Below are 21364 nucleotides of genomic sequence, written 5' to 3' on the forward strand. Positions count from 1 at the left end.
GGTCTGCAGGTCAATGGGCTGTAAGTAAGAGAAGAGCTGACTTTGTAGCAATATACTTACAAGTAAAATTGAAAACAAAACCAATCTGCCTATTTAACTTGGTCCCTGGTCCACTCTAACCATTGCCCCATTTTTCTTGCTCCCCGTCACAGGAGAAGTTGTTATAAGAATTATCTATATTCGTTGTCTCCATTTTTTTTTTTCTTTTTCAAGACAGAGTTTTGCTCTCATTGCCCAGGCTGAAGTACAATGACACGATCTTGGCTCACTGCAACCTCCACCTCCCAGGTTCAGGCAATTCTCCTGCCTCAGCCTCCCGAGTAGCTGGGATTACAGGTATGCCCCACCACGCCCAGCTAATCTTTGCATTTTTAGTAGAGAGGGGGTTTCACCATGTTGGTCGGGCTGGTCTCGAACTCCTGACCTCAGGTGATCCTGCCCTGGCCTCCCAAAGTGCTGGGATTACAGGTGTGAGCCACCATGCCTGGCTGCTGTCTCCATTTCTTACTACCCATTCTCTCCCCACCCAACTCGACCAGGCTTCGGTTCCAACCGTGCCACTGACTGCTCCTCAGTCATTAACAACTTCCATTTTGTCAAATTTAAGGGTCACTTCTTAGTCCTTATTTGACCCCAAATAGCATTAGATTCTTGATATATTTTCTTCCCTTGGTTTTCAAGATACCACATCTTTTAAAATTTTTTCCCACCTCACCAGCTGCTTATTTACTGGATTTGCAAACATAACTAGTGGTGGGACCCTTCCCTTCCCTCTCTATGCTCATTCCACATGTGATCTCATCTCATGAGTTAAATGCCATGGATATGCTGATGACTCCCCAATGTACACCTTTCCCTTGAACTCTAGGCTCGAGGTTATATATCCAGCTGCCTGCTTCACATCTCTGCTTAGATGTCTACAAACACTTCAAACTTAAAACTGTACAAAACGGAACTACTGATTTTCTCTCCCCAGTCCCGCCCATTTTAAGGAATGGCAACCTGTTCCCCCAATATCCTGTTGTTCAAGTAAAAATATGTAGGAGCAACCTTTGGTTATTTTACTTTCCCTCCCTTACACTCAATTCAGAAGCAAGGCCTGTCAACTCTCTCTCCAGAACAAATTCCAAGTCTATCTTCTATCACTTCCCTCCATTTTCACTGCTACAACCTGATCTAGCCCACCACCATCTCTTGGTTACTACAAGTCTCCTCATCGGTCTCTGCTTTTACTCTTGCCCTTTACAATCCATTCTCCATGCACAGCAGTCAGTGCAATTTCTTCCAACTAGAAATCAGATTATATTATTTCCTTCCTTTAAACCCTCCAGTGACTGCCCAATGCAGTTAGAATGAAATAAAACTGTTTACCACAGCTACAAGGCATGACATACTCTGGGAATGGCCTATCTCTGACTATATTCCAGCCATGCTTACCTTCTTCCTGGTCCTTAGAAAACACTTTCTGTTCGTCCTGATCTTGGCTGCTGCATTAACTATTCTCTCTACCTGGAACGCCTGTGCCCCAGTTTTTTGCATATCTTGCTCCCTTCTCCTCAATCAGGTCCCAGCTTAAGGGCCCATCAGTTACGCTCACATTGTTCATTTTTCACTGTAATAACCTACCATTACTAGCCATTTTGTTATGAATTTATTTCTTAATTTTGTTTCTTCATCCTTATATACTTAGTATCTAGAACAGTATCAAGCATATATATACTCACATTTTTATTGAACAAAATCCTAATATACAACTATATATTATGTATACACGCATCTCACTGAAGAGTTACAATACAGAAATAAGTTATGGTTCTAAACCAGGAAGTATAAGTAACAGTTAAAATGTTTTTATATAAATACTAGCTTTTTTAACGGTTACAAAAAACGGTCATGTCCATAATTCCAGCAGTTTGGGAGGCTGAGGAGGGTGGATCACTTGAGGCCAGGAGTTCAAAACCAGCCTGGTCATCATGACAAAACCTCTTCTCTACTAAAAATACAAAAAATTGGCCCGGGGTGGTAGCACATGCCTGTAATCCCAGCTGCTTAGAAGACTGAGGCACGAGAACTGCTTGAACCCAGAAGGCAGAGGTTACAGTGAGCAGAGATCACACTGCTGCACTCCAGCCTGAGAGAACTGAGAGAATCAGTGAGACTCTTGTCTCCAAAAAAAAAAAAAAAAAAAAAAAAAAAAGCAGGGGGGCCACTATGGTAGCAGCATGTCACAGTGGTTCTGAGATTTAATTTTATCTCTACCATTTACCTGGGTAATCTTGGGTAGGCTGCTTAATCTCTCTGATAAATACTTGCTCTTTAATACAGAGTTAGATACAATAATTAAATTGATTATGGCTATCATGTAGTATTCAATTGCTATTAGTGTTTTCTATGCATAGCCCTCAACCTCAAAGAATGTTGAAATAGGAAGAGAAACCTACATTTTCGTAATGAATTTAGTTCTTTAGTGCTATTTAAGAATAGAGAATTTAAGAACTTACATTAAAGAATGGAACATGACAAAGAAAGCTGGACTAAATCGCCTCTGAGCTTTTCTGACTCTATACTGAATAACAGTATAGATTTTTAAAAATTCTATTTTATAGATGAGGAAACGGAAACTCAGTGTCTAAAGAATTTGCTAAATATCTTCAGTCAGGACTCAAAATCATCACTATGGAGAATAGTATGAAGGTTCCTAAAAAAACTAAAGACAGAACTACCATATGATTCTGCAATCCCACTTACTGAATATTTACACAAAGGAAATGAAATCATTAGGTTGAAGAGATATCTGCACTCCTATATTTATTACAGCACTATTCATAATACCCAAGATTTGGAAGCAACCTGAGTGTCCATCAACAGATAAATGGATAAAGAAAATGTGGTTCTTGCCGGGCATGGTGGCTCATGTCTAATCCCAGCACTTTGGGAGGCTGAGGCGGGTGGATCATTTGAGGTCAGGAGTTCAAGATTAACATGGCAAAACCCTGTTTCTACTAAAAATACAAAAATTATTCAGATGTGGTGGCAGGAACCTGTAATTCCAGCTACTCAGAGGCTGAGGCAGGGGAACTGCATGAACCCCGGAGGCAGAGGTTGCAGTGAGCTGAAATCAGTGGCTGAATAGCCATATGTGTATATGAATGACTTTTTTTTTTTTTTTTTTTTTTTTTGAGACGGAGTCTCTGTCTCCCAGTCTACAGTGCAGTCCAGTCTGGGAGACAGAGACTCCATCTCAAAAAAAAAAAAAAAAAAAGTCATTCATATACACATATGGCTATTCAGCCATAAAATAAAATGAGATCCTGTCATCCGGAATAACATGGATGGAACTGGAGGACACTATGTTAAATGAAATAAGCCAGGCACAGAAAGACAAACTTTGCATGTTCTCATTCATTTGTGGGAGTGAAAAATTAAAACAATTGAACTCATGGAGATAGTGGAGATGATAGTTAGCAGAGGCTAGAAAGGGCAGTGGAGATGGTTAATGAGTACAAAAATATAGAAAGAATAAGATGTAGTATTTGATAGCACAACAGAGTGACTACAGTCAACAACAATTTATTGTACATTTAAAAATAACTAAAATAGTATAATTAGAATGTCTGTAACAAAAGGAGGGATAAATGCTTGAGGTGATGGAAACCCCATTTACCCTGATGTGATTATTATGCATTGTATGCGTGCATCAAAATATCTCATGTATCACATAAATATACCTACTATATAGTCATAAAAAAAAAGAGTCGGCCGGGCGCGGTGGCTCGCGCCTGTAATCCCAGCACTTTGGAAGGCCGAGACGGGCGGATCACAAGGTCAGGAGATCGAGACCATCCTGGCTAACACGGTGAAACCCCGTCTCTACTAAAAAGTACAAAAAACTAGCCGGGCGAGGTGGCGGGTGCCTGTAGTCCCAGCTACTTGGGAGGCTGAGACAGGAGAATGGCGTGAACCCGGGAGGCGGAGCTTGCAGTGAGCTGAGATCGCGCCACTGCACTGCAGACTGGGCGACAGAGCAAGACTCTGTCGCAAAAAAAAAAAAAAAAAAAAAAAAAAAAAGAGTAAGACATTTTTTTAAAAAAAGAATTCAAAATTTGGAGACAGCACTTTTAACCATGTATTATGGACTTCTGAGGTTTTTAAAAAAATGTAAAACTTATGTTGGACTTTTACACAAAGTCCAATGTCTTGCTTTATAATACCCATTTTTATTTTTTCATCACAACCAACTTATCTTATTCCAAACAGAAGTTTTGGTGTTTTGTTTTTTGCATTTTTTTTTTTTTTTTTTTTGAGACAGGGTCTCTTTCTGTCACCCAGGCTGGAATGCACTGGCACAATCTTGGCTCATTGCAACCCACCACGGCCTTCTGAGTAGCTCGGATTATAGGTGTGTGCTACCACACCCAGATAATTTTTGTATTTTTTTGTAGAGATGGGGTTTTGTCATGTTGCCTAGGTTAGTCTCAAACTCCTGGACTTAAGCAATCCACCCGCTTTGGACTCCCAAAGTGCTAGGATTACAGGCGTGAGCCACTGTGCCTGGCCAAATAGGTTTTTACTGACAAAAATCTGTTTTGACTTGTGTCTCTTCAAATAAACCTATAATATCCTTGCTAGAAGTTACTGGATCTCCTATTCCTTAATGCTCAATGAATGTTTGATAAGTCTATCGGATACACAGCATCTGTTGCTAAACAACTAAAAAAAACTAAGAAGTCCCCTAAAGACATAAATGAGGTAGCTGAGAAGACTAAAAAGAATTATTAAAGGCAAAAAAATAAAAAACAAATATATGTATGTGTAGTCTACTGGGCAAGAATTTCTTAAGTTTTGCTTATGTTCTTGTTTCAACACTTTAAATTCCAAGACTAACCACTTTAAACTGTTGGATCTAGTATCTAGGAGAGATGGCAACATTCAAAGAGGTTAAAAAACAAAAGTTCTCATTTGGTGCAGGCATACACCTTTTTGGACCCAGGGAGCATTATAACGTTAACCTACCCACTCACAATGAAATGGGACAAAAGATGTATCTATGGAATACTCTCAAAAAAATTGTTTTAAAAGTTAAACTTAATCTAACAAAAATCTTAGTATAACTTATTTTTTAAAAATAACATGTTAAGATAATTGGCTCACTCCCAATATTTCACAGTAAATGGATCTAATCTGTCTTACATGATTATGTACTTCCTAAAACTTGTATATGCCAAAAATATGCCTAGGCAATTCTGGGACCACCTTTGTTATCATCACTAACTAAAAAAGTCCTCATACTGAAACCAGAGTTCTCCTGTCTTCCTGAGACCTGTGGTCTGAATGCCACTGCTCAGGTTGGTCTGTTGACTATGCTGTATCTGACCAGAAGTCTTAGAAGAGAAAAGAAGCTCTCTGTGTAACTCTCTTAGTGCTAAGGAAGATACTTGCCATTCCGGAAAAAACAACCACCACCAAAATCTAAGGTTAGTAATAATTCTCCTGCCACAAATGAACAGAACTGCTAGATAGATTTATAACAAAACTTATTTTAAATTCATAGTTGAGCTCACAAGAAAGAAAGGGAAATCCCTATATAACAGAAACGAAGATAGAAGTGAAAACCAGACCAGTCAGTATGTAACCTGACAGACAAACTAAACTTGGGGTTATTATGTTATTGTTATTTTTGAGACAAAGTCTCATTCTGTTGCCCAGGTTGGAGTGTAGTGGTGCAATCTTGGCTCACTGCAATCTCTGCTTCCCAGTTCAAACGATTCTCCTGCCTCAGCCTCCTGAGCAGCTGAGATTACAGGTGTGCACCACCACACCCAGCTAATTTTTTTATTCTTTTAGTAGAGATGGGGTTTCACCACGTTGGCCAGGCTAGTCTCAAACTCCTGATTTCAAGTGATCCACCTACCTCGGTCTCCCAAAGTGCTGGGCTTACAGGTGTGAGCCACTGTACCCAGCCATGAACTTGGGGTTATTATTTTTATAACCTAGGGATTGGTTCTTATCATCCAGGACAGAAGATAGTCTAGGAACCTACCAACTGAGAAATTAACAAAAACCCCTACATGCAGGCCAATGTTTTCTCTGGAGTTCCTAGTTAATATAAAACCAAAATTTCTGTGTAGATGGACATCTACAAGGAAAGGTCTCAAGGGAGTCTCACAGAAAAAACAATGCTAGTAAAGATAAGTGCACAATTAAATGTTAATAAAACACAGAAACTTCACTAGGGGATAGAATCAGAATACAAAACAGCTGAAGCAGCCTCCTCAAAATGTGAAATTAAAAAATAATAATCTGAAAGAGAATATAAAATGTGTATAGTTTTTTTTGTTTTTTTTGTTTTTGTTTTTTTTTTGAGACGGAGTCTTGCTCTGTAGCCCAGGCTGGAGTGCAGTGGCCGGATCTCAGCTCACTGCAAGCTCCGCCTCCCGGGTTTACGCCATTCTCCAGCCTCAGCCTCCCAAGTAGCTGGGACTACAGGTGCCCGCCACCTTGCCCGGCTAGGTTTTTTTTTTTTTGTATTTTTTAGTAGAGACGGGGTTTCACCGTGTTATCCAGGATGGTCTCGATCTCTTGACCTCGTGATCCGCCCGTCTCGGCCTCCCAAAGTGCTAGATTACAGGCTTGAGCCACCGCGCCCGGCCAAAATGTGTATAGTTAAAATGAGTAAAGACACATTCAAGAAGGAATCAAAATACTAAGGAAGAAAATACATCAAAAGCCTGGCACAGCGGCTCGCATCTGTAATCCTAGCATTTTGGGAGGCCTAGGTGGGAGGATCGCTTGAGGCCAGGAGTTCAAGACCAGCCTGGGCAACATGACAAAACCCCATATGTACTAAAAATACAAAAACTAGCTGAGTGGTGGCATGCATCTGTAATTCCAGCTATTCGGGGAGCTGAGGAATGAGAACTGCTTGAACTCAGGAGGTGGAGGCTGTAGTGAGCCGAGATCACGCCACCGCACTCCAGCCTGGGGGACAGAGCCAGACTCTGTTTAAAAAAAAAAAAAAATTACAAAAAAAACCATGTGAGTTTCTGAAAAAGAACAAAATAGAACTTAAAGAAAAAAAATGAAGGGAAAAAAAAAACAATGACAACAACTCAATAGGTAGTATTAAGTAGCAGCTAAATAATTTATGAACTACAAGATATTTACCCAGAGCCCACTATATGCAAGAGGGGTTAAGCAATGTAGAGGAAAGAGGAGGTTATGTCTAATAAAAAGTGAAGAAGGGGAAAATAGTGAGAAATGGAGAAAGAATAATATTTGAAGAGATAATGTATGAAAAATCCCCAAAATTGATGAAAGATATCAACCCTCAGATCAAAAAGCACAATTCATGAGCAGAAAAACTAAAGCTGAGTCTAGATACACTATTATAAAAATACAGAACACTGAAGACAAAGGGGAAAATCCTAAAAGAACCAGAGGAAAAAGGCAGATTACTTTTAAAGGAATAATTAAAATGATTTCTCAACTGTAACCACAGAGGCCAACAAAAAATTGAATATTTTTACAGTGCCAAGAGAACAACTGTCAATCTAGAACTCTATGCTCAGCTAAACTATCAAATTAAGGGGAAAAACTTCTTAAAGACTGACAGTTTACCACTAATAGTCATTCACTGAAAAAAGCTATTGAAGAATATACTCCAAAAAAAAGAAAACTGAACCTAAAGAAGGGAGGAGTGGGATTTAACGAGCAAGAATGAACAAAAAAATTGGTAAATATGTGGGCTTATGAAGCCACCATAATAATTATTACTCATTTGTGATGATTTAAAAACAAGGTAAAACTAAAATATTAGACAAAAGAAATAATGCAGATGGGAGAAAATAATTAGTATTCAGGAAAAAGGTAAAACAATTCACATTAAAGTTATGGTTTTTAAACTCTGATGTGCATCAGAATCACCCAAAATGCTTGTCAAAAATAGACTGCTGGGCCCTACCCCTCAAATTTTTGATCCAGGTCTCGGGTAGAGGCGGAGAGGCATTCCTAACATGTTCCAAGGTGATAATGATAATGGTGCTCCAGGACCACTTTGAAAACTAATGCATATGATTTTAAGTCAAATAAGTACGTTAAAAATTAAAAGGTAAACCCTCAAATAACTAAAGTAGAATACAACTGATCCCTGAACACAGGTTTGAACTGTGTGGGTCTACGTTTATGCAGATTTTCTTCCACCTCTGCCATCCCAGACAGCAAGACTGACCCCTCCTCTTCTTCCTCCTCCTCTTCAATATGAAGAGGACAAGGATGAAGACCTCTTCAATATGAAGAGGACAAGGATGAAGACCTTTATGATGATTCATTTCCACTTAACAGAAAACATATTTTTCCTGTATAATTTCTTTTCTTTTCTCTGGTTTACTGTAAAAGAACACAGCATATAATACATATAACATACAAAATATGTGTTAATCAACTGTTTCTGTTATCAGTAAGGCTTCCAGTCAACAGTAGGCTATAAGTTCTGGGAGAATCAAAAGTTACATGTGGATTTCTGACTGCGTGGGGGCCTAGTGTCCCTAATCCCCATGTTATATGGTCAACTGTATAACCCAAAGAAGGGAAAAAGGAGGAGTCAAGAAAAATAAATCCATCTCAAAAAGGCAGGAAAGGAAAAAAAGATGGCAGAAATAAATCCAACTCAATTGAGTAATCACAATGAATATGAAAGGACTAAATTCACTGGTTAAAAGACAGACATACGCTGGATAAAGAAAATTCTGCTATACGTAATTAAGATGGTGTGCGAAATGGCACAGAGATAGATAAAATGACCAATTAAGTAGAACAGAGAACCCAAGCCAACCCAGGCACATAGGGAATTCTGATATATGACAGAAATGACACTGAAGGTCACTGAGAGAAGGACAGTCTATCAATAAATAAAGCCAAGACAACCGGTTATTCATAAAGGAAAAAGTTCAACTTAGAATACTTAAATGTACTTGTATGTGAAAAGCAAAATTTAAAACTTTTAGACAAAAATATAGGAGTAGGGAAGGATTTCTTAACAAGACACACAAGGAGCTAACCAGAAAAGGTTGCTAAATTCAACTAACTCAAAATCAAATCCAGTGTCATCAAAAGATGCTAAGTAAAAAAGATAAGCATAATGTTTGAAAAGACTTTTGTAATACATATAACTGAAAAGGAATTGAAATGCAGAAGAGATAAAGAACACATTTAAATCAATAAGACCAATAGGGCCAGGAACAATGCCTCACACCTGTGATCCCAGCACTTTGGGAGGCTGAAGCGGGAGGACTGCTTGAGCCCAGGAGTTCGAGGTTACACTGAACTATGATTGCACCACTGCACTCTAGCCTAGGTGACAAAAAGAGACTGTCCCAAAACACACAAAAAGACAAGACTGATAATGAATAAACAATGATTCATCATCTTAAACCCATGAGGTTGGCAAACATTAAGAAATTTATAAAACCAATGTCACAGGATCCATCAAAGAAACCCTTATAATACCTGCTAGTGGTATAAACCAGTAAAGTCATTTCTGGAAAACAACATTATTTTGTAAAATTGAGCATACTCTGCAATGTACTCCCACAAATATAACCTTACACCTTTCCTCCAGAAGACATGACAAGACCTGAAAAAAAACCCCAAATGTCCATCTATAGGAGAATGGATACACTGTGGTCTATTCCCATAGTAGATTCTGTAAGTCAGTGAAAATGAATGAACTATGGCCACAAACAACATGGATAAACAAAAGCAAATCCAAATAAAAGAGCAAATCCTAGAATATTGTATCATTTTTAAAAAGTTTAAAATACGACATATATATGATAAAACTGTTTTTTAAAAAAGCAGAGAAAGTAAAAATCTTTGTCACTGGTTACAGGGAATGAGGATGACAGAAGGTTGAGATAAGAAGGGAGCATCTAAGTGGATGCCAATTAGTGATAATGGTAGATTGGTTAAAGGGAGGTAGTATCATGAATACTCCTAGATATTAATATGCTTTATATCTTAACTTCATAACTTAAGCTAGTGTGTGTTTACATATGTACATATATTTTTCCATTGCATGGTATACATAAAATATCATATTTAAAAAGAAAAAATGAGAGGCCGGGCGTGGTGGCTCACGCCTATACTCCCAGCACTTTGGGAGGCTGAGGTGGGCGGATCACCTCAGGTCAGGAGTTCGAGGCCAGCCTGACATGGAGAAACCCCGTCTCTACAAGATCAGCCCGGCGTGGTGGCATGCACCTATAATCCCAGCTACTTGGGAGGCTGAGGCAAGAGAATCTCTTGAACCCGGGAGGCAGAGGTTACAGTGAGCTGAGATCGTGCCATTGCACTCCAGCCTGGGAAACAAGAGTGAAACTCCGTCTCAAAAAAAAAAAAAGAAAAAAAAAGAAAAAAAGAAAAAAATGAGAGAAAAGATTACTAAAATATGTTAATATTCACTGCAATAAGAAAATCCCCAGTCTAATACTTACTGGTCAAGAGTCTTATAATAAATATCCAGATCCTTGTTCACAAGTTCTGTTGTCCTCATAACAATCATCATTTCTCTATACTTTTCCTCAGCGTCCCGAAATTGTGGTTCTCGAAGTTCTTTCTTAAAATGAATAATTTCTTCCTCATAACCTTTCTGTCGCCCTAATGCCAAACTGTGATTTCTTTTTATATTGTCTATGTTCTCTTCCAACTTCTGATGTTCACTGTAAAAAATGAAAATGACAAATGAGGACCATTTTTTAGCTTTTAACAACCTGAAGTGGAAAACTCATAGATTTCTTTAGACAGGTTAAGTATCATTCTCCTTAGGAATTGTGTAACAGAGTCTCTCCTTGCTTATTATTTAGGGCTTTGGTACTAAAAAAAAAAACCAAAACCCTCTCTTCCTTCCATATCTCTGCCCCACATAGGTTGCTAAACAGCTAATTTTTGTGTGTTGAACAGAGAACCCTCATAGCATGTTATCACTGATAAAGTTCCTGGCCTTTAGACGCTAAGCACTCTGGTGATTAATATTACAAATTCACAAACTTCTGATTGTGAGCTGAGAATGCACAATTATCAACACTAAGAAGTTATGGATAACAGGCTTCATCATTTTGCTCATGTCAAAGGCATAACACGAATTAAATCATATATTATCTGCAGTAATACTTATTAAAAATCTAGATTCCTCCATGAAAACAAATTTCTCTTGCCCAAGTATAAAAACCATAGTAATGACCAAAAGAAGTAAAATATTCAAACTTTTCTGATAATTTGGCAGATTGTACAAATTTCAACGTTTGCTTTAAAAATCTTCACTTGTTTAACAATCACTTATTAAGCATCCTCATGTGTCAGGCACTGCTCTCAAGTTTATGGGCATCCTTACAGAGTTGACTGGATTACATGTCTTGTTGGCATTTCTGTTATGTCCTGGTTGAAGAAAGGTTTGAAAAATAGTTGTACTTAGTAATGTGAATGAATGTAAAAAGTACTGTTATATACCAATCACAGAAGAAATTTTTTAAATATCTGGTTTTGGTCTTTAGTAGCCACGAATATATTATTTCATTTCAAAATTTCTTCTAGAAGCATTACTTTTCCAACTTGTCATGGAAAGCATAGTGTAAAAGAACTGAGGCTTGGAAACTAGCATATTAAGGTCATATTCTTGGCTTTCATCATAATTTCCTCTGTGATTTTTCTGGGTCTAAGTGTGTATAATGCATTAAAAAAAGAAGATTCTGAAGATGATGAGCTCTTCTAATTATAAAATCTGATTTCCCCGATATAGGAAAGAGATTTTAAATAGCTAAACTAAGAGTACTTAAACATAACACAGGATTAACCATTTGTTAGGCTTTATAAATAAAGTTAAAATTCACTTTACTATATCCTTTAGAAAAACCTGAGCATTTTTTTCATTCAGATTTCCATATAAATTCAAGAAGACATGAAAACTCTACAAGGAAAGGTTTAATAAATGAGAAGCCTGGATTTAACCAGGTGAGATGGTTCGCAATCTACGTATTTGCCTAGTACAACCTTTTATACCAGTCTAGTGCCTTAGCATCAACAAGGTTCTTACAGAATTCCTAAGGCAACTCTAAGGCAGTCAAGGCAGGAATAAAATCTTTTCTGGTCTACCAGGAAGGCAGCAACTACAATAAGTAACCATAAGACCAGATAAAGGAAGAATGAGACTCATCTTTCAAAAGAAATGCTCTGGTGGACACATAATTACAAATGAGAAAATCTAGATAATAAATCACGTGTGGATAAATAATAATACGTGTGGATAAATCACGGGCAACAACTCCACTGACAATATTATAGACTGTACAATCTCTGACCCAGGCAAGGTCCACAGCTCCATATTCTTTATGCTTAGTACCACTATTTTGTGCAGCAGGCTAGCAGATGTATGGGGACTAAGCATGTTCAATACTGAATAACTAAGGCTCATCACTACAATGTGATTACCAATTTTATATCACTTCTGCAGTAATAAAGTTCTTAAGGCCATGAAATATAATCGTATCAAAACACTGTTCACCTTCTAGTAACTCTCAAAGGATACTAGGCTGAGGCTAAAATTCATTTAAAACAGGTATTTAACATTCTTCACATTCCAATAATAAAGACTTTTATTTAAACCGAAGATTATTTTAAAAGCATACTTTTTCATTTGCAAAACCTGCATTTGACCCATTTCCTTCAAATGTTGTTTTCTTTCTTCTTCAACTTCTTTTAGTTCCTCATTTCTTTTTCTTAAAGTAAGGTTATCCTGTAGCCACCTTTCTTGTATCTAAAGGTAAACATTAAATTAGTTAACAAAAATACCCAAGTTACTAACGTGAAATCTGTAACAGGCAACTGCTGATAGGAAGTGCCATGTCTGTCTCTCTTAGAATCATGTGAAGTTCAACAGAGGGAGAACAAGCCAGTGTGAAGGAATCTCCAGGTCTGGGGCAATCTGGATGGCCCATCCCCATCCATAGTCACAAGTGTAATACCTCCTGTAGTACAGCTTTTACTGCTCTTTCACGACCATAATCTAAAAACCAGGTCTACTGTTTGATGGGGAGTCTCACAGTGATGTGAGCATATATCTATGTACTTATTTACTTATACAGTATTAAAATATTTAGAAAAAAATGCTATGAAATGGTGTTTACTTAAAAACATACAAAACAGAAATTTTAAATGGTAAAATTAAAAATATAACTAGATATTTTAATACCTGTATCCCCAGTGGATCATTCTGCATAGGAACCCCATGATAAAGCCTACTGACCTAAAAGATCATAAGAGATCAATACTACTATTGATGTCTTCCCCAACTTTTTCTTCCTAGTTCTGTCTCCCAACATGTACCAAGACTATTAGAACCTGTGAGGTATATGTTACCTATAGCTTCTACCTTTAGGCTGACAAATAATCATCACTAAAGGCAAGAAGAAGTGCCACAATAGTACAATATATCTATGAACTTGATATTTTCTTAGCCACTGAAATGAAATTTCAAAAAATTGGCTGTTCTTGTTGAGTAGTTTTGTCCTTCAGAAAAGACTCAATCACACTTAGCAGCAGCAGCAACAACAACAAAATTATTTCAGTGGTTTTCCTGGTGATCAAAACGAACTATGGTGTCAAGAGACAATCATTAGAAAACAGTTTGTAAGTTGATTCTTTGGAATTAAGGAAAAAAAAAAATTCCTGCAGAAAAAAATTGGTCCACAAATCCTGTGTGTAGAAAACTTATCCTGAGTTTGGAGTAAGGATTTCTCAAAGAGGGAGCTGGGACCCTCCTGCAATAGCCCTTGCAGCTAAGTTAAACTCAGTGATGCGGGAAGTGAGAGAGATAGACAGACCTGTGGCAATATCTTGCACCAACAGTAAAGGCCAGGGACTGGTAGATGGGAGAGGCAAAGCAAGGATTTCTCTCAGATGCTTAATGTTCATATCCAATTCTGCCCATCTGTGTGTGAATATTTTTAGAGTTTTTTTTTTTTTTCTTTTTTAACAGAAAGTAAGGCTACCTTCATTTTTCCTGGAAATAATATAAACATACAGTTTATCCATAGGGTCCACATCTATGGATTCAACTAACCATGGATCAAAAATACTGGGGAAAAAAATACAATAAAAAGTAACAGTACAATAAAAAAACACAAATTTAAAATAATACAATATAAAAACTACATATCATTTATATATTAATATCAAAAGCAATCTAGAAATTAAAGTATATATCACAGGATATGGATAGGCTATACGCAAACACTAGATATGCCATTTTATATAAAGGACTTGAGCATCCTAGATTTCGGTATCTGTTGTATTGGGGGGTCCTGGAACCAATCCCCCCCAGAGATACTGAAACAACTGAATACATATCTACTAAAGGCATTATTATAGGCAGTTAAAGGTGACTAAAATGGCATGGTTATAAATGTCCTTTGTTGCTAAGGCAACCTAATGTGTCACTGTAGCTGCTGTGACTTACCAAGGTTCTACTATGGGGGACTATACTTGTTGTTCCTTATTAGGAACAAGGGAATGTGCTACTACTTACTTTCATCTAATACCATAGAACATTTGAATTTGCTTTCACGATTGCATGAAAGGATTCTTTAAAGTGCTATCACATTTCTAGATGAGATTGATTTTTGGCACAAAATATTGTTGCTGGTCTATCTGCATTGTTACCAGAAAGCCAGGCATTTCTTTTAAGTCAGCTTCCATTATTCTTCTAGTTTTCAAAGACAGTATATACCACAACAAGAGTACAATGCTTCGAAGTCAGATACATCTAGGCTCAAATCAGTGTTATTACTTTTAAACTGGATAACTTTGGGCAAATTAGTTTAAATTCTCTGAACCTCAGTTTGCTTGTAACATGGTCAATAATAATACTACCTATCATAAAGAACTATTGTGTGGCTGGGTGCGGTGGCTCACACCTGTAATCCCAGCACTTTGGGAGGTCAAGGCGGGTGGATTACTTTAGGTCAGGAGTTTGAGATCAGCCTGGTCAACATAGTGAAACCCCACCTCTACTAAAATTACAAAAATTAGCCAGGCCTGGTGGCACTCGCCTGTAGCCCCAGGTACTTGGCAGGTTGAGGCAGGAGAATTACTTGAACCCGGGAGGTGAAGGTTGCAGTGAGCCGAGATTGTGCCACTGCACTCCAGTCTGGGTGAGAGAGCAAGACTCCATCTCAAAAAAAAAAAAAAAAAAAAAAAAAAAAAAAAAAGAAGTATTGTGAAGATTAAAGGTATGAGTGTATGTAATCAATATAGTGCCTGACTCAGTAATCGCTAATAAAATGCCTTTTGGGTCAAATTTGTCCTTTGTACTTTTAAGCAGTGAGAATTCCAATTATAGTCTACAAAATATAAAATATTAGAGAAAGGGAGGGGGAAAAAAAATCAGATGCAATTATAGTGTACCACAACTATTTTTTCCATTCTACTAGAAATCTGATAGTGTAGGCACCAGTTCTACCTGTTACTACTTTTTGTGACCTTGAGCAAGTCAGGTCACCTCCAGTTCTCTTCATATATTCCTTAATCTGAAAACTGAGAAAGGCGGTTTATTAAGTTTCCAAATTATTTTATTCTGTGGACTAAATTTAGCAGGGCTTAGATCAGTAGGTAAACAAGTGACTGCTGGGCTCCTCAGCTCTTAAATATTAACCCCAATTATCCAACTCAGACGACAGTTAATGCATGCAGCTGGTCACCTATGGAAACATAAAAATTAGCTGCATTCTAGACACCTGTGAGAGAGTGGCATGCTGAACAGATTACAGTCCAATGTCCACCAAAAGTCTGGCTGGGAATAACACCACTTCTAGAAGACTGCCTGAAAGCTATGCAGTCCATCCAGTGCTGGCTCAGTTACTGACAGCTAAGGGTATACATCAGAAGCTCTAAGGAATTTCAACAAAACACACATATCTCTGCCGAAACCCCCAAGATTCTGATTTAGTGTTGTGAATTGGAGACATAGACTTTTTTTTAAGACAGGGTCTTGCTCTGTTGCCCAGGCTGGAGTACAGTGGCACAATAAGGGTTCACTGCAGCCTTGAACTCCCCAGCTCAAGCAATCCCCCCACTTCAGCCTTCGGAGTAGTTGGGGCTACAGGTGCGCACCATCACACCTGGCTAATTTTTTGTAGAGATGGGGTTTCGCCATATTGCCAGGATAGTCTGGAACTCCCAGGCTCAAGCAATCTGCCTGCCTCGGCCTCCCAAAGTGCTGGGATTACAGGCATGAGCCACTGCACCTGGCCAACACATGTATTTTTAATAACCTAAGTGATTTTAAAAAAACTGAGATGTAATTAATATTCCACAAAATTCACTATTTAAACGTGTACAATTTAGCAGTTTTAGTTTATTTAGAAGGTTATACAACCATCACCACTATCCAATTCCAGAGCATCTGATCACCCCAAAAGGAAATCTCATATTCAATAGCAGTCACTCTATTCCTTCCTCACCTCTAGCCCCTGAAAACATTAATCTGCTGTCTGTCACTGGATTTACCTAATCTGTACATTTATTATAAGTGGAATCATACATTATGCAGCCTTTTGTGACTAGCTTCTTTTGCTTAGCATGTCTTAAGGGTTCATGCATGTTGTAGCATGTATCCTTTTTATGGCTGAATAACATTCCATTGTATGGATATACCACATTTTGTTTATCTGCTCATTAGTTGATGGTCATTTGGGTGTGTCCATATTTTGACTATTACAAATAATGCTGCTACGAGCATTCTTGTACAAGTTGTTGTGGGAACATATGTCTTCAATTTTCTTAGTTCTATACCTGGAAGTGGAAAAACTCAGACGACTTACAGGTGCCCCTAGCTAAGAACCTCTGCTTTCTAAACACTAACATTTATTTCAGGTTTCAATCATACCACCTTCTACAGAACCTCATAACAAGGAATAATGATGCTGAAATACACTGAATTTTTTTCTTTTTTATAAGCCCTATGAAGTCTGTTGAAGACTATACATGTCTTCCTTTCTATGAATAGTTGGTAGTCAGTACAGGAAACTGGTCTCCTTTTAGCACTGACACAATGTGAATCTTGACTAATTGTGACTTCCTCTCTTCTTTTTTTTTTTTTTTTTAAAATACGGAGTCTGGTTCTGTCACCCAGGCTGGAGTGCAGTGGCACAATCTTGGCTCACTGCAAGCTCTGCCTCCCAGGTTCACGCCATTCTCCTGACTCAGGCTCCTGAGTAGCTGGGACTACAGGCTCCCACCACCATGCCTGGCTAATTTTTTGTATTTTTTAGTAGAGACGGGGTTTCACCGTGTTAGCCAGGATGGTCTCGATCTCCTGACCTTGTGATCCGCCTGCCTCGGCCTCCCAAAGTGCTGGGATTACAGGCGTGAGCCACCGTGCGCTTGGCCTTTTTTTTTTTTTTTTTTCTTTTGAGACGGAGTTTCACTCTTGTCACCCAGGCTGAAGTGCAATGGCGTGATCTTGGCTCACTTGCAACCTCTGCTTCTGAGGTTCAAGTGATTCTCCTGCCTCAGCCTCCTGAGTAGCTGGGATTACAGGTGCGTGTCGCCACACCTGGTTAATTTTTGTATTTTCAGTAGAGATGGGGTTTTATCATGTTGGCCAGGCTGGTCTTGAATTCCTGACCTCAGGTGATCCATCCACCCTGGCCTCCCAAAGTGTTGGGATTATAGGCGTGAGTCACTGTGCCCGGCCTCCTCTCTTCATTTGACTACTAGAATCTTTAGCAAGCACATCAGACTTCATGCAAACATTTTATACACTTCTCTCCTGGTTTCATTACTTTCTTGCCCTAATTTCTACACTGCCTTGTTTTCCCATTAATTTGAAATACATTTATCTTTGCTCTATTGTATATAACTAAGTAAACAATTTCTGGAACAAGGAAGGTTACAAAATAAACTAATATCAGATCCACTAAATTTAGACTATCACCTTAAAAGGTTCATAGATTATTAATTTTAACAATTTCGTATATGTATACAGAGAGCTGCTGCGAATTTATAGACTGTGATTTTTATATAGGCAACTACATAAAAGCTAGTGATATTTTTGTTATATATGCATCATAAATGTACACATTATTCAATATGTATTAGGCCAGGCAGAGATTTGATTTCCCTTTGACTGATATTTCATATATTTGAAATTCTTGGTGCTACAGAAAGAGACCCGGCAGAAAACTAATGTAACTAATCTTCCAAATGATTTTTAGCAACGACTTATAACCGAGTGGTTAAGGCATTCAAATAGTAAATTTTGTTTAAAACAGTAAGAACAGAGAAATGGTATAGTTTTTAAAGGCATTAACTACCATGCTTGCATAAAGCATGTGATGATGGCTTTTTGAAATGATTTTGATTATACTATAGAAATTAATTTCATTAATAGAGAAAATAAATGATAAAGGGATCAACTGGAAAATGACCTAATATATAAATGTTTTCCTTACAGATAACTTTCAAGATTATTAAACCTTAATCCCACTTTTGTGAATTTATGCTACATAAAGATATGTTAGAATAAGAAAAGATACAGATATACGTTAAAGATATTCACTGTCACACAGTTTATGATAAGGAAATGAAATCAATCTGAAAGTTCTGGTATATGCACAAAATGGACTATAATCATTAAATCATTAAACACATAAAACACATTTGATTGTGTTTTTATTTCATGTGCTTAAAGAATTTTCTTTTTTGTAGCAAAAAGAAACTGATCATTAAAATCATTAAATGATCATTCAAAAGAATGTGATATATCTGTGAGTTGATATGTAAAATCAAATTAAGTGAAAAAAGGTACAGAATAATATGACACGACCCCATCCATAAAGGTAAATTTAAATATATATATACACACACACACACACACACACACACCCCTAAATGTATCTACCTATTTAGGGTATCTGCTGGTATATGAATAAAACTTCTTAAAAACAAATAAGTGTAACAGTTAATGACATATAGAAGTGAGATTGAGAATCAGAAGAAGGGGAGGAACACTTTTAGTTTTAAGCCTTTATATTCAAACTTTAACCACGAGTCTTTTACTGAAAATAAAAATAACAAATAAATGAAATAAGAATGTTATTGGAATTATTTTTCTTTACTTTTTGCATTTCTTTTTTGAGACAGTCTCACTCTGTCGCTCAGGCTAGAGTGCAGCGGCGTGATCACAGCTCACTGCAACCTCCGCCTCCCAAGTTCAGGTGATTCTCATACCTCAGCTTCCCGAGTAGCTGGGACTACAGGTGTGCGCCACCACGGCCGGCTAATTTTTGTATTTTTAGTAGAGACAGAGTTTCACTGTGTTGGCCAGGCTGGTCTTGAACTCCCAGCCTCAAGTGATTCACCCGTCTCAGCCTCCCAAAGTGCTGGGATTACAGGTGTGAGCCACCAAGCTTAAGCTTGGCCTCTTTACTTTTTGCATTTCTATTCAATGGATCTTCTATTGAAAATAAAACTATAGCAAAGAATATCACAGGTGTAAGTGATACCATAAGCAAAACAGACCTACCTTCTGTGTATCAATATCTTGTCTCATGATTCTCATATCTTCATTTATCTTTTCTTTGTGTTTCTCGCATTCACTTAGTTGAGCTATTACTTTATTAAGTTCAGTTTCTTTTTGCTACAAAAAAGAAAATTCTTTAAGCACATGAAATAAAAACACAATCAAATAAATAATTTTAAGTTTTAAATTACCTTCTTATAGTCGTCTTTCCCATCTTGAATATAATTCTCAATGTCTTTCATATAACCATGAATATTTTTAACCTTCTCTTTAATATCATTCAGCTGTAGAAAAATATTCATTAAATTTACACTGGTTGTACTTAAGGGCACATAACAGGAGAGCACAGTAAAATACTGGCTGAGAAGTTATGAACCTTGGGTTCCAGTTTCCACCACTACTGAATTTTATGATCTCAGACAAGTCCCTTTATCACCTATAGGAATGGATTAATTAATCTTAATCCTTAACTTCTATTTTAGATCAAGCAGCAAAATAATTTACCTCTAATCCTTGTTCTAACAAGAATTTCTAATATCAAAATTATACCATGAATCTGAAAATACTATTTATCTTATGCTATTTAATTTCATGTGGAATAATAGTGTCCAACATGGTGCTATGAACGTAAGTTTAATACAGGTATTTGATAAGTAAATATATAAATGAAATCTTACTTTATCCTGTGCTATTTTGTTGCTTGTATTTTTTTTGTTGATTATTTCTTCTTTTTCTTGCTGGAACTTTTCCAACGTTGTTTCCAAAGGGCTTACCTGCTCTTTAGCATCCTAAAAATATAAAAAAGATAAAGTATTATATAATATTCCATTATCTTACTTTAGGTGTCAGACTTCACAGCCTTAATAAAAGCACTTTCTATGTGCCAGGCTCTAAATGTCAACGCATTTGTTCCTTTCAATGACCCTATGAAGACAGTACCATCATTTTCAGTCCTATATTTCACATGAGCAAACAGACACAGAGAATGACTTGTCCAGGGTCACAACAGCCAATAAATGAATCAGCCAAGATTTTAACCCAGTCCAGCTCCAGAGATCACTCTCTTAACCACTATGCATACTATACTGTATCAACCACTAATTTGATTCTTAATCTAGGCCATGTGCTCCCAATTATATTAGCATGTGGCTTCAAGCATGAGTTTTCATGATTTTATAGGTACCCCTGTCACTGCTGCATGATCAAAGAATAGGAAAGCTCATTCAGTCCAGACTTTTCTTTTACAGATGAAAATATCGTGGTAAAAACACTTCTGTTCTTAAGCTTAGCCTGCTAAGGCTATGCAGATATTTTATGCTAATAAAAGCATACTGTTAAACTAATGTTGGTGTGTCCACATCTATTCTGGAAGGAACGGGGCTTTCAAATAATTAACTATTTTACTAAATAGAAGTCCCCATTATTTAGCCTTGTAACACTAAATCTACAACATAGTTATATGATAACCACAGTTCAAAACAATGGTCCTCAAGCTCTTTAAGATTCTGAAGTATTGAGTGAATCTATAGAGGTAGATACAATTATTTAGTAATTACTTCAATATATGTCTATTTTATCATACTGGGAAGTGGTATGGTGTGTTAGGAAGTCAAATGCCTTCAGTGTCAGAAGATCTATCAGAAAATCAACTCTGCTTCCTATTAGCTGCATAAACTTAGGCACTCGTGAGACATTTGTAAATCTCAATTTCTTTTCCTATAAAGAGATTTCATCATCTAAATAGGGTTGCTGAGGCACTGAATGGTTCAAAGTCAAAGTGCTTTATAAACAGTA

At 37.3% G+C, this 21364-nt stretch overlaps 1 protein-coding gene across 1 annotated transcript in view; it reads right to left on the minus strand.

Annotated features, from left to right (window-relative positions):
* The window catches only part of RAD50 (RAD50 double strand break repair protein), an 84578-nt gene that overhangs the window by 13010 nt on the left and 50204 nt on the right, over positions 1 to 21364 (minus strand). The window contains exons 17-21 of the mRNA XM_008014362.3: positions 20248 to 20358; positions 19762 to 19854; positions 19574 to 19687; positions 12678 to 12805; positions 10491 to 10715 (exon numbers count right to left, since the gene is read on the minus strand). Coding sequence (XP_008012553.3) covers positions 10491 to 10715; positions 12678 to 12805; positions 19574 to 19687; positions 19762 to 19854; positions 20248 to 20358 — 671 coding nt within the window. The remainder of the gene's footprint in view (positions 1 to 10490; positions 10716 to 12677; positions 12806 to 19573; positions 19688 to 19761; positions 19855 to 20247; positions 20359 to 21364) is intronic.

The sequence above is a fragment of the Chlorocebus sabaeus genome, chromosome 23, assembly GCF_047675955.1.
Source record: "Chlorocebus sabaeus isolate Y175 chromosome 23, mChlSab1.0.hap1, whole genome shotgun sequence".
NCBI classification, from domain to species: domain Eukaryota; kingdom Metazoa; phylum Chordata; class Mammalia; order Primates; family Cercopithecidae; genus Chlorocebus; species Chlorocebus sabaeus.